Source organism: Rhamphochromis longiceps, linkage group LG14 (assembly GCF_057381845.1).
Source record: "Rhamphochromis longiceps isolate RC_006_pf linkage group LG14, R_longiceps_female_GT1.1, whole genome shotgun sequence".
Lineage (NCBI taxonomy): Eukaryota > Metazoa > Chordata > Actinopteri > Cichliformes > Cichlidae > Rhamphochromis > Rhamphochromis longiceps.
Genome location: NC_140570.1, coordinates 26429629 through 26443829, shown reverse-complemented (window position 1 = coordinate 26443829; position 14201 = coordinate 26429629). Strand labels below are relative to the sequence as shown.

At 42.1% G+C, this 14201-nt stretch overlaps 1 protein-coding gene across 1 annotated transcript; it reads right to left on the bottom strand.

The window, feature by feature from the left end:
- Positions 1-1665: 1665 nt before the first annotated feature.
- On the bottom strand, positions 1666-14201 carry aadac (arylacetamide deacetylase). Its single transcript, XM_085380747.1, has 5 exons — positions 13520-14201; positions 11953-12181; positions 11336-11405; positions 9343-9514; positions 1666-3686 (listed from the first exon to the last, which is right to left on the bottom strand). The coding sequence occupies exons 1-5, from the start codon at positions 13658-13660 to the stop codon at positions 3072-3074; spliced, it is 1227 nt and encodes a 408-aa protein (XP_085236873.1). The 5' UTR covers positions 13661-14201; the 3' UTR covers positions 1666-3071.

The window sequence follows — 14201 nt, the reverse complement described above, 5'->3', positions numbered from 1 at the left end:
GTAAACTACAAACTTACTGTACGTAAAAAAAAAAAAAGAATATCAGCATAGCATCCATGTACATCAATGAGACCTACTTTGTAGTTTCTTTATTTTATTTTCTATATTTCTTTTTGTATTTTCCTCATATCACTGCTTCCTTTAGTGATGCACAAATATATATATATATACGTACACACACACACACACACACACAAACATATTATATATATATATATATATATATATATATATGAATGAAAGTTTGTCACATTTGCTGAAACTCTTAACTTTGCATTGCTTCATCATTGTTACGTCTTATTTGGGAATGTTTGCACATTATAGTGCCATATAGCTTCTTAAGCTAATAAAGACTATTAAAAACTGTCTGCTCTTTTATTATTACCTAGACTTCAACATTTTCTCCACAAATCATTAAAGGGAGTATTGGTTAAATTAATATATATTTAAATGAATTTTGATTAAATAACTGGACAAAAGTTACAAAAAGGAAAAAAAAATTTGCACGATCTACTAGAAGCAAATGCCGTAGTCTGAGATGAGCTGGGTGTGGAATGACACAATGAGTATCAATTACACAGTTTCAGTTCCTGTATTCACTTAATAAACCATAGTATGTAAACATCTGGCTGACATAGTCTAAATCAACAAGAATGATTTAAATTCGAACAATTTTGGTCTGGTCAAGTTGGTCTTTCCCATGTAAATGCTGCATGTTCTCCATGTGCCAAAGAAATGCATGTTAGGTAACTTGATTATCAAACCTAACACGATAAAATCCAACTAGAAAAATTGAATCATAGAGGCGTCTCATGCAAGGATTTTATGCCCATCACGACTAACCACACCATGCTTGACCTATCATTTTATTTAGCCTGGACTACCTTCCTGATATTGAGACAGAGCAAACAGGAAAAAAAGAGATGAAAGTATGTCAGGACAAATATAACGCCTGAAGCTCTATATTACTTATAATATGATTTGGTGATATACTAAAACAGTAAAAATCTCTGGGAATATTACATTTCAGACCACCAATGTCACAGAGGCATCATGGGTATCATTTACAAAGGTTTTATCCTGATTTCTGTATGTTGAGTACAGTTATTTAATTTAAATGCCGGAATGCATTTCAAACATTTACTCTCAAAATCCTAAAATCAATGTTGTATTTGACATTTGAAATTACAGATTAAGCTATTAAGCTTCATGAAAGTTTGATTCTTGCAACATTTAATTACTGGAACATTTTGTCATTGGTGAAGATGGTGTTAGTGCTAGCAAATCAAGTACAATTAACCAGGAGCCAAAGTAAGGATCAAGTAAATTTATTGTCATATAGCTTTAAAAAAATGCACCTAACAAAGGAAACCCAGGACAAATAATAGAAACTGTTATATTGACAATTGAGCAAGTGGAGCTGTTTGAGGAAATAAGCTAGCTTTGTCTGTTAACTTGAAATGTTGCAATGTGTTTTTTTTTTTACCAACAATGTTGGTAAGAAAAAAAAAAAGAAGCTAAAAATCAATGAAGACATACTGTGCCCAGTTTCATACACATTTCAAAACTTTCAGACCAGAAAGGCATAGTGTTAACTGCAGCTTGTTATTTGGATATCTCCCATATGTACAGAAGTCACAGAGGTGGTGTCACTCAAGAGAGAGGAAACAGTAATGCTCTAATGACAGGTGATCAGTCTAAAGTCACCTCACCATTGCTAAAAGAAAAAGCAACTCAACTTCTTGCGTATGTTAGAGATAAAAACAAAAGTCAAAGACAAACAAACAACTGTCATAAAAACACAATCAGACGTGCATAGAAAGCCAAATTACCAACTCTTTAATCGCACCTACATACTGTTCACCAAACTGGCAAATGGTCTTGTACTTACAACTCCAGCTAAGTGCCCTAGTCTTTGAACCATTGCTTATTGCGTATGAAGCAAAAACAACTCTACATGCTACATTCCTGATATGGCGACTTTATATTTATGACTCTATGTTCCCAAATGAGAGCACTTTCTGGTTTTCCAAATGTAAAGTAGTTTATTTACATAATGTACTACCATAAAAAATTATCAGCTCATATTATAGGAAGTGAGACTTGTAATAATCGGTAAAGGTTAAGGCTCCAGATATTTTTCCTCTTTTTTTGCCATATTGCTTCTTTACACTGAGCTAAGCTTTATAGCAAAAATGTGTTTATGCGTATGGCGAAGCTTTTCTTTGCAGCATGCTCTTTATATACAGATGCCAATATTCTTCATGGAATGTGGATTATTTTATTTCACTGCCTGTAGCCTTGAAATGAAAATATTTTAAAGCACAAAGCAAGTAGATGAGTTTCTGATGAGGATTTGAAGTTGTTTTTTTCCCCCTTTTATTAGATTAAAATGCCATTCATTCTGCAGTTTAAATTAAGGGTATTGCCATAAGCAACTCTATGTGCACCATTTACATGTAAGGGATACACAACAAAAGGAGTCATTCTTTTTTGTTTTAAACATGTTGCGATTATGCAAGCCAGTGTTTTTGATATTTTCTAACATCACCTCAGGCTTCAGTGACCTGCAGCTTGGATAAATGTTAACTTTGGCTAAACAGACTGTTGTGAAAATTCTTTTCTGCTGTGTCAAAACTTACACTGGATTCTTTAAACCTCTAATGGAATATTTCAGAATTCTCAGTGGTATGCATTACTAATTAAAGCCATAAGATCAAACTAGATATGAGGTGCTGTGGATGGAAAACCATAACAGGCCAAAGAAAGTCCACAGATATTTTTACCCTCATATTTGCCTGTTGAGCCAAACACAACACTATTATTGTACTTTTGTGATGCCGTCATGTGTTATGCTGCATTCAAGCCACCCTATTTGGAAAGAAAATGTTCTATCCTCTCAAAATTTTGCTCCCTACTCCTATCAATTGCAACAAAACGTACAAGTTTCTCAATAAATACACACAAAAACAGAAAAGGAGACACGGCCAAGAAACAAAAGTCTACACCCAATCAAAACATTCTTGCATTGTGAAGAAATGCTGGAATAACTACTACTGATCCTCAACCTTTTACAAATTTTCCTTGAGCCATTTAATATAGTTGTCTGTCATGCGACGTGCAATCAGGAAGTCAGTTGGCCACACGGTGAACATCAATGCTCCGTGAAATCCTGTGTCATAATGTTCATGTGTCACCTCAACGCCAGCAGCACGGAGCCGTGTGGCATACATGATCCCATCATCTCGGAGAACATCATACTCGCACGTCAGAATGTAGGCCTTCGGCAAAGAGCGTAAAGCTGCGTCAGGAACAAGCAGAGGCGACGCCCTCGGATCAGCAAGAGATCGAGATGGTCCATCCATTGCAACTGTTCCCTCGGTAACTGCGGGAGCACTGTAGTTGTACTTCCTATGATACGTTTCTGGCAGAAAAGCACTCCAGTTGACAAACTTCAGCAGGCTTGAAGACTCTGGGTTGTTGTGGGTGTTGGCCATCATTGCTCTAAAAAAAGCTTTGTCGCTGGTGAAGTACTCACTCCAGAAACGCACCATAAGAGTGCGGGGCAGAATGGGCATGTACTGATTCTGCTGATATGAAGGTGTGTAAAGGTCCAGAGCCTGCAGCACAGGATAGATGAGTGCTTGGGCCTTTAACTGAATCTGCTGACTCGGCTCCTTTTGTAACTGTTTTGACAGAAAGAGAGAACGAAAGAAGGATTAAAATGTTAGCCCAGAAATGCATGTGTCATTGTGGTTGACTCAGTTCACTTCAGTATTTTCTGTTGGGCTTCAAGTGTAATGACCTGTTAACTTCAGTGTTGTAATACCTACAAACCTAAATAGCGGAAGTAGCAAGCATGTTGGATTAACACAGCTGCCCACAAAAACAGGTCCTTGACCAGCCTTCATGCCTTTCAAAGAAATAACACTTCTGTTATTTATAAGCCTAAGAGCCATTTTTGATAATACAGTTTCACACTCAGTGCTTTTTCTATACTTAAGCACCTTCGCATACACACTCACTCAGGGTTCAGTTTCTTGCCCGGAGATACTTTGAGTGGCATTTCAAAGTAACTTGGTATTGAGCCACCACGCTACAGCCGCCCAAAAGACACTGCTTTGCAGCGGACGCATTAGATGTAACAGTTCTTATTTATCAGTTAACCACTTCAATTGTTTTTAAAGGCCAAATGATATACAGGGTACAGGTCGTATGATGGTTGTATTTTAGGTGTTTTTAAGAACCAAGGTTCCTTGGTTGTTTTTTCCTAAAAACAAAACAGTGATGGTATTTGTAAGGTATGTGAACTGTACGAAAGTTGAAATAAAGTATCTAAGAATTGATTCGCAATTGTCAGGGTTCCTGGGTCGGTGACCCAGTGTTTTCAGTTTTGTTCATGTTCAGTTTATTTTGCCACTTCCATGTGCTCACTTCCTGCTTTTCCTGTGTCAGCTCGTCTAGTGTCATTAGCCAGATTATGTTCAGCTGTGTACTCATCGGTCTCTCATTATCATCCTCATCAGTCTGTGTATTTAAGCCCTCTGTTTCTACTCGTTCACTGTCGTGTCATTGATGTTATGTTGTCCTTCCTGTGTGTTCCCTCAGTTCAGTCCGCCATTCAGTTGTCCAGCCAGTCAGTGTCCGTTCACCCACTCCTTATAATAAACCTCACCTATCTGCCAGTCCTGCATTTGGGTTCCTTCTTCCTCGCCTCCACGCAACGCCTGACAGAATGACACGACCCGTGCCATGAAGACACGATTGGAACCCAGCGGACTCGGACCTCTACGAGCGGCAGGAGGTAGCGCTCTCCTTGTGGGCGGAAAAGCTCAAGGAGAGACAGCGGCTCTTTGCGGAGCGAGAGCACGTCTTCGAGGGTACTCGCTTGGCTCTGGGCGGGCCTCGGAGACGCCGCGTTCACCCACCTGCTACCTCCCATGCACCGGAGCATCTGCCGCGGAGTGTGGGCGTTTCACGCCGCGCTTCGGCCGCTCCCTCTCTCGCCACTCCGCTCCTCGTTCACACACCCGCCGCCTCATTTGCCGGACCTCCACCATCGCCACGGCACAGCGGCTACGCCTCCCACCTCGGGTCAACGGAGGCTACCGCGCCAGAGGCTCTGCTGTTTACCCCGGCCGCTTCCTCTTCCCGGAGAAAGCGGCGCACACGCCGCCATAAAACTGACTACTTTCAGCCACTCCCGATGGTGAGCTCCAGTGCCTGTTTTTCGCACTCACCATCTGATTATTCACTTAAAACGCACAATAGACTCACTTCTGATTCATGGGGAGTCTCCCTCCTAGACGAGGACGTGGACTGGGAAGAGTTTTTCTGCTCTGCTCCAAAGACTGTAAATAGTGGTGGCAGAAAAACCAGAACAATCCCCAATAAACCTGCCAGTAACACACACACCGTCACTATTTCCACACCCGTTACTCAGCCATTTCCCACCAGATTCGGCCTTCCCCTTCAGCCGTTTCACCTCCTCTGATGGCTAGGGCCCAGTCTACACCCACACCAGTGCCAGCTCCCAGGAGGAGGGCAGCTGCGACCCAGTCTACCTCCACACCCGCTTCTGTTTCTCAGGTGGGGGTGAGTGGTGTCCAGCCACCTCCCGTGCCTGTCCCAGCACCCAGGCTGAGGGCAGCCCGAATCCAACCTGACCATCCCAGAGGCCCAGCCGAAGCTCTCCAGCCAGTGCCCTCATGCTCCGGAGGCTCGGAAGAGCTAGCCTGCTTACTCATCAGCCCACCACTTCATCCACCACCTGATCCAGCCTTTCACGCACTAGCTTTATCCCTGGTTAGGCTGGCTGAAGTGTCCCCTGCTCAGGCACCAGCTTTACTAGCCCAGGCTATAGCTTTATCTCCCTCATTAGCTCAGTCTATAGCTCAGCCATCAGCTGTACCAACCTCAGCTCAGCCATTAGCCTCACCGACCTCTGTTTATCCGTTAGTCTCCTCAGTCCAGTCAGTTCACTCACCTGCCCTCCAGTCCCCTGTAGTTCAGTCTCCTCCTGTCCTCCAGTCTGCTCCTGTCCAGTCTGTAGTCCAGTCAGTCCAGTCTGCTCCTGTCCAGTCTGTAGTCCAGTCGCCTCCTGTCTCCCAGTCGCCCGTCCACCATCCCGTTCAGTTCCCGGACCTGCAGCCACAGCACCCAGAGCCAGCTGTGAGCTCTCCCGCTCTTCAGCCAGGGGTTTCCGCGCCCGCTGGCCCGGCCGCTCCTCAGCCAGAGGCTTCTGCGCCGCCTGGTCCGGCATCAGACTCAGCCGCTGCCTCGCCTGGTCCGGCCTCAGCCTCGGCTTCTGCTTCGCCCGGTCCGGCCTCGGCCTCGGCTTCTGCTTCGCCCGGTCCGGCCTCGGCTTCTGCTTTGCCTGGTCCTGCGGCTGCCGCGTCGTCGCGCCAGCCATGTTCTGGACGTCATCGCCGGCGTCTTCCTCGCGGCCGCCCACCGGACCTGCTCAGTGGCCGCCGCCGCCTTCCTCGCGGCCACCCACCGGAACAGTCTCATCTCGACCGCCGCGGCCACCCACCGGAACAGTCTCATCTCGACCGCCGCGGCCACCCGCCGCGGCCACCCACCGGACCGGCTTAGTGGTCGCTGCCGCCTTCCACGTGGCCGCCCATCTGAACTGTCTCGTCTCGGCCACGGGCCACGTGGCCGCCCACCGGTGCTGTCTCGGTGTGGCCTCCGAGACAGTAAATAAATACAGTTTTTAAAACAGTTGAAATTCCCATAAATGTTAACAGCACAGTTAACCTTCAATCAGGTTGGAGGTAGAGCATGTGACAGCCTGTGGGTAGAAACCTTTGAGTCTGTTTGCCTTTGATCTGATCGACCTGTAGTGTTTACCAGAGGGGAGGATGGAAAAAAACGTGAGTGTCCAGGGTGCGAGGGGTCCTTGATGATGATACTGGCTTTCACTGAAGTCTGCCAGTATAAATTTCTCTGAGGGGGGTTAGTGAAGTGCCAATTGCCCGCTCTTCCGCCATCACCACCTGCTGCAGTTTCCTCTTATCCTCCACAGTACAGCAGTAGGTCAGAAGGCTCCCGATGGTGAGCGGTAGAAGATCTCAGATCGCTTTGTTCTTCTGAAGTCGATTACCATCTCCTTGGTCTTGGCTGTGTTCAGATGTAGGTTCTTGATATAAGGCTCATTTGTGCTGGAGGTTTCTTTCTGTTAAAAGTTTTCTTTTTCTTCCCACTGTTGCCAAAGTGCTTGCTCGTAGGGGGTTATATGATTGCTGAGTTATTCTCTGTTTTCTTTGTATTAGTGAACTTACCTTACAATATAAAGCTCCTTGTTGTGATTTGGCACTATCTATCTATATATATATATATATATATATATTAGGGGTGCAACGATACACAATTCACGGTTCGGTTCGATACTTTGGTGTCACGGTTCGATATTTTTTCGATACAAAAAAAATGTTCATGCCTTTTTAATTTTTCATTTATTAAAATTATAAATTTATATTTTAACTCAAAAGTACAGTTTTTAAATTTAACCCTAACCCTTGTGCGTGTTTTTTATTTTGACAGCGAATGCGCACCTGCGGACCACTTATGTGCAGCCCTGGTTATATAGTTCATCATATTGCAGCCACAGAAATTATTTTGTCCATGAAACCATAAAGCTGCACTTTCTTTTTGCCTTATAGTCTGATTTGTCATAACTTCTCCGTTTTGTGGTAAGCTTTTCTTTGGCTGTCACTTCTTCACCCTGACCTGTCTTATTTGGCTCAGCAGAACTAAAATATATATATACTGCTGCTTTTACACACGCACTCACATAAGCTCAGCGATTCTCTGCGCGATCAACCTCTCACATGTTTAAGCTTGCTGCGGGAGATTTCACTTGTCATGTTTGCATAGTAAGCTAACGATTAATAAGACGATGTCAGAGGAATTGGTGCACAAATTATCATCACTCACAGATCAGTGCTGTCGCTCTCTATACACAGTTCGCACGATTGCAAAGTGAAAGCAAAAAAACAAGCGCAAATTCAAATGCGATTTCAATATGTCACATATTGACAGTGGCTCACAGATGCCAATGACATAATTACCCAGCTACATTTCTGAAAGAATGCAAAAGCATTGACATATATTTTTCCTTCCTACAATAGCCCGACGGGCAGGGCAGAGATAGATTTTGGTAGCCCAACTGAAAAAAAATCGCTAGCTCCAGGACGTCGGGCTAGCGATATTGCAAGCCCTGTATCTGATTGAGGAATCACTCATCTTTGGAAAAGAGAGTTTATTACAGAGAAATGTCTCTTTCCAAAATAAAAGCTATACTATCCGCTTCTTCTGGGCTATATTCTCAGCAGCATAAGGAGAATCACGTGCTAACAGCTGTCTAAATGACTCGGCTAAAGTTAGTAGCATGCTTGTTGTTTTGGTCTTTGCACTAGGATGATGTCGGTGTAAATGTGCAGTCATATTCGTTGTGTTCCCACTAGTGCTTTCAGGTTAATCTCGTTGAAATGACCTTAACGCCACAACACGGCAAATCTCCGTTAACGAGCTACCGCCGATCGCCCCGTGTGTGGGGCTAGACAGCCAACACGTTAACGAGCTAACTGCGCTAACACACTAGCTCCCACCCATGTAATTGAGCATTGCATGGCACATCCAACATACTGTTTTACTTTAGTCCATGACTCGCTTACCTTCAGGGTCATACGTCACATGAAAACCATAATAATTCCAAACGCCAGATCTGAATGAGGGTGGGGGAGGTCCATGTGTCTTGCTAGCTTGCCCTGCGCTCTTCCTTCTGACTATGCTGTCTGTGTTGAGCGCTCAGTGGATCTGCGCTCGACAGTGCAGCCTAGGCGGAGTAGTCGAACGCAGATTCACTGAGCGCTCAACACAGACAGCATCGTCGGAAGGAAAGTTGATAAAAATAAATTACAAATGTTGTATTGTTCGATACATATGCGTACCGAACCGAAAGCACTGTATCGAACGGTTCAATATCGATACGAATATCGTTGCACCCCTAATACACATATATATATATATATATATATATATATATATATATATATATATATATATATATATACACATACATACATACATACATACATACATACATATATATATACATACATACATACATACATACATATATATATATATATAATTGAAAAACTTGAATTGAATATAAAGATGCCAATACTTAGATCGAAGACAGGAACAGTCTTCTGTTTCAGGGTAAGAGAATACTATTTATCACACAGTCACTCAATAACCTATTCTTCTGCCACCTCATGAACAGGAAAACAGATTCGATGTTAGAAACAAAAGTAAAAAAAAAAACAGTACCTGTTGGGTGACTGCAGCTGCCAGGTTCCCCCCAGCACTATCCCCAGACACAGCAATGCGTCCAGGGTGCACATAATACTGGGCCAGCACCCCCTTCTGGAGGAAATGTTTGACCACACGGTAAACATCCTCATAGGGGATTGGGAAGTGGTGCGCTGGAGCAAGGCGATACCTGAGCAGAGTTAACTATTTAAGTCATGTTTACAGACAATATTTCAGCAAACAAAACACGTTGGAAAAAAAATTTAATTATTTTTTTAAGACAAACAGACATCTTTTAAACTGAATAGGCAATAAAGAGACAGAGTATAGAAAGGTTATAAAAATGAAACGAACTTATTGCCATTTAGTTATTAACTTGAACTATAACTTACATAATGTGCAATGGATATAATATTTATGTAATGAAAAACTCAAGGAAAAGGAAAAATAATAATAAAAAAAGTATATATCTGGTTGCATAAGCGTGCACAGTGTGGAGATACAGAAATTCTTTTATTGCTGCCATATAATCTGCATCATTATAATTGCATTAATAACATTCTTTACAGCATTATTTCATCTAATATTTCTGACAGTATTGATACTGCATTACAGTTGTTTATTGAAGATGTCCATTTGAGGATCCTTCCATTGTGTTAACTTTTATTACAAGTACGGTTAGAAGTATTTTATACACATTGCATATCTGTGCTTATTTTGAGTTGATGTTCGGTTCATTAAGGCTCTTAAGCTTCACTGGCGTGACTGTCCAGGTGATACATGCTGAGGGAAACTAGAACATAGAAGGATAACTGCAATGCATGCTTACAGTACATATAATACATATAATCTAGGAATGTGTCCGGCCTGAGGCCTTAACTCATTTGGTGTCTTACTATATTTTATTCTACTTGGTAACAGATGATCAGAGTCGATAATTAGCCTCAGAGACCCTGAGGGCTTGAAGTTTATTACCTTGTATGGAAGGTGTTATAGAAAAGAGAAGTTCTATGTCTGCTTATAGCTATTAAAAATGTACGATTAACTGTGACTAATGTCTGGAACCTATTTTAATCTGTCATTGACGCCATGGGGGGGCGTGTACCCACAACATGTATTTTGGTCAGAAGACATATGTTGATGTTTTCTCCGGGCTGTTAATAAACTCAACGTTTGATTGCACTTTTCTGGGGCCTCCGTGGTTTGTGACACTGCTCTACATTGATTGATTTCGCGACAACAGCCAGCTATAAATAGCCCATGTCCAGAATCAAACAATCACTTCACAACTACAGCTGCTGCAAACTGCTTCTACGATGCTGAAATATGGTTGACACAATAAACGGTTTTGTTTTGCTCTGACCTTTGCAGTGCTGGTGTCATCTCTACAAGTATTTTAATCTATTTGCCAAATGTTACGCATGGCTGACCCTGAGACTCACTAATGCTTCAATTACGCATTGAACCACTGGCAAAAAGCAGAAAGGAATTCAGATGAGCCAGATAAGGAAATACCCTACACACCCCAAACCCATACGCTGTCCACTTTACTACACAGTGGGTTGGTTTCATGACTATGAAAATCTACATTTTAAGAGGTAGAAATACCCATATCTAAAAAGATGTTTAAAAGGTGAAAAAAATTATTTAGCGGATAATGTTAGTATTAGCAAACACACACACAGACAAGGAGCCGGGTGTGCCAAAGAATAGCAGTGGAAGTGCTATGATGGGGAAAAGGCTTACAGAGTCCCAAACAAAAAGAAAAATGGAGAGCTTAACAGCATCATCACTTCAATCTAGCCTGTGACTAATGAGGGATGACGGGGACGTGACAAAAGAAAATTGTGTATGAGCAACAGGGGAAAAGTCGGGGGAAGAGGATGAGATCTATTAATACCACAAACAAAAAAGAATTTAAATAATGCCATAAAAAACAAAAAACATGCTGCTTCAGCAATACCTCTTTTTTCACAACAATATACATGACTATAAAATACGAAATACTTACTCCACTGAAAGAACCACAGCATCGAGCTCAGTGACGACTTTTCTGGCCAGGAGATCATATGGACTCATTCCTAAGTAGATAGTAGAAAAGCAGGATGAAAAAGACTTAAGTAATACAATACATCGCATTAAATTTCATAAATTTGATGCTACAGTAAGAGAGATGAACCTGGCATTCAGCTTAGCAATACTTCCTGGAAAGATTCATGTTACTGTAATTGTGAAAGGCCTTTAACAGATTGCACGAGCAGCGTGAGATGTGTCAAACTGCATGTCTCGTCTTTGGATTAGCAAGGGTAACCACCCCCTGAGGTCTCCACCGATCTTGCAGAAGGCATGTTATTTCCTCAGGAAACTGAAAGCTTTGTGATTTGTGATTCACAGTTTGTTCATTATTTATGATCCTGTCACAGTCCAGCCACTGGGAGTCGATATGAAGCTGTAATGTCATGAACCGCAATCAATCAATCAGAGAATATCACCACTACTCTCTTGAAATAACAATGGTAATATTCTGAGATGAACACACAATGTGTTCATCTTTCAGTTCACCTTTAAAAGCCACAGAGTCATTATTCAGTGTGATAAAGGAGAACAGAGCCCAGCCCAACTACTTACTGGAACTCCCCAGACACCATCCTCCACCGTGCAGGTATATGATCGCTCTCCTGAGGTCTGTGTCACTACCTCGGTGCTTTGGCTGATATAACACCACCTCTACTCCATCAAACTTTTCTTCTGTCACCTTGACATGCTCATCAGAAACAGGTGCAATCTTCTCTAAAAGAGTAATGAAGTACATTACCCCCATGTAGTCCTTCAGGCCCAGTAATTCGCTTATGTCTGCCTGGAAATGGAGAAAGGCAAATGTAAGGTGTAGAGAAAAACACATCACATAATTTGTTAGTGTTTGTGAAACATGACCCATCTCTACTACCTTTTGTACAAATGATAATGTTAGGATAAACAGGCTTATACTATGTACACTTATGCCAGCCTAACATCCATAATATTCAAAACAGAAAAGGTCAAATATGCCAAACTTGTGACCATGATAAGGAGGAAGCGAGAGAAACAAGGAGTCACAAGAACGCTGTCTGGCAAAATGTCAAGTCCCCTAAAGTTAACCGTTGAAAGAAGTCATATCTAAATGAAATAAAAGCATGACTGGTACTCCATTATGTCTGCTTGCTGAAGCAGTAGAAAGCTGGCTTCAGGGTAATCAGCTGATGTGCCCACAATAACCTAATCAGAGTCATCTAGGACAAGTACCATCAGGAGCTCCTGTCAGGCAGTAGTTTTATTAAAAAAAAAGAAAGAAAAAAAAAGAAAGAAAAAAAAACACAAGAGGGGTCCCTTTCTTGACATTACAAAGACCAAAGTGATGTGTACTAAACATTTTAGTATTAAATCAAAATTCAGGATTTTGTTACAAAATGGTCATTACATCTCCAAAACAGATGATTTTTTGTAACTCTCATGTTCTCATGTTAAAAGGGAAAAATGAGATACCACTATCTCTAGTTTAATAACAGAATTGTCCTGTGGTGTTCGAGGTAGTAGACTGCACCTTTTTTCTAACTGCATAATAATCAATATTAAAAACAAGTGCAGCACTAAGATTTACTTAATACTTAGGATGTTAATAAGAAAAAAAGGTGTTCCAAAATAAATCCACTAACCATTATATTAAAACTACACTACTACTGATGATATGGTGCAACACTAATCTATGCAAACCGCATTTGAAGACAATAAAAAAAAATCCACCTCTATTAGCCGTAGCACAATGGGCTACAGTAAACCACGGGCGTCTTATCCGTCATAAACGCAGACGGGTTCCCTTGATAGGTTCTATTATTAGAACAGGTGAGCAGGACTATACAAAACATGGATTAGCATCTGACATAATCTGGTGTAACCAGCATGTGCATCTACATCAGCAAAAAAACAAAACGTTTAACCTGCCACCTTAGCTGCTCAGAGAACAAAGGCAGTTTACCTACCGTTTCTCAGCTTATGGCTACATGACATACATACAGTGCATTAAAGTGATCAGAAAGGTGTGTTCATACATCCACAATACTGAAGAGCCTACACTCTTTGGGCTTGTATTTCAGTAACAGCAGAGCAGATTATCAAGATAGACGGCAAGAATAGTTCTTTTATTTTTTATTTTTCTTACCAGATGGCTGAGACTTCTAAAGAAAGAGTTGGTCAGCATGAGTTTCCATCTCTCTTCTATCTCCTCAGGAATGGGCTCGTAAACGTAATAAGCGGTGAAAGAGCAGAAAGCGACGAATAAAATTATGCTTCCCAGCCTCATTTTCCAGCGTGGGTCCCTGGCCACAAACTGCGGGGTGCAAAACAAACGGGCTGTTGCGCTTGTTTTAAGTCACTTCGCTTCGCGACTAAGCTTACTCACGGAATCAATTCTTGGATCCACGCGAGCTAAATTCTACAGCGAGCGCTCGGTGTCATTTTGTGGTCATCTGTGCGCAAATTCTGAGCTTTTCTCGATGCTCCAGTGGGCTCCTTAGTGCGTGTCTGTCTCGTGGAGCAGCAGAATTAATTGAAGTGTCAGTGATATGGAGACAGGAGCGCGCACGCTGTGTGCTCACGAGGCAGGAACCGTTCCCACCTTGGCCTACAACTCAAATTCCTCAGGTGCCTTCTAATCGCTAGATTACACGGGGCGCGCGACTAAACTTTATGCTAAGATGCACCTGATGCACGAATGTCGTGGCTTGTACCTCAAACATGGCTGGTGGATTCAGATTTCCCCTTTTTTTTTTTCATTTTCCCTTTCACTCTTTCCATTCCCCGGCTACAAGTTTTCCAGTTGACTTTATATGAGGAGAAAGTCT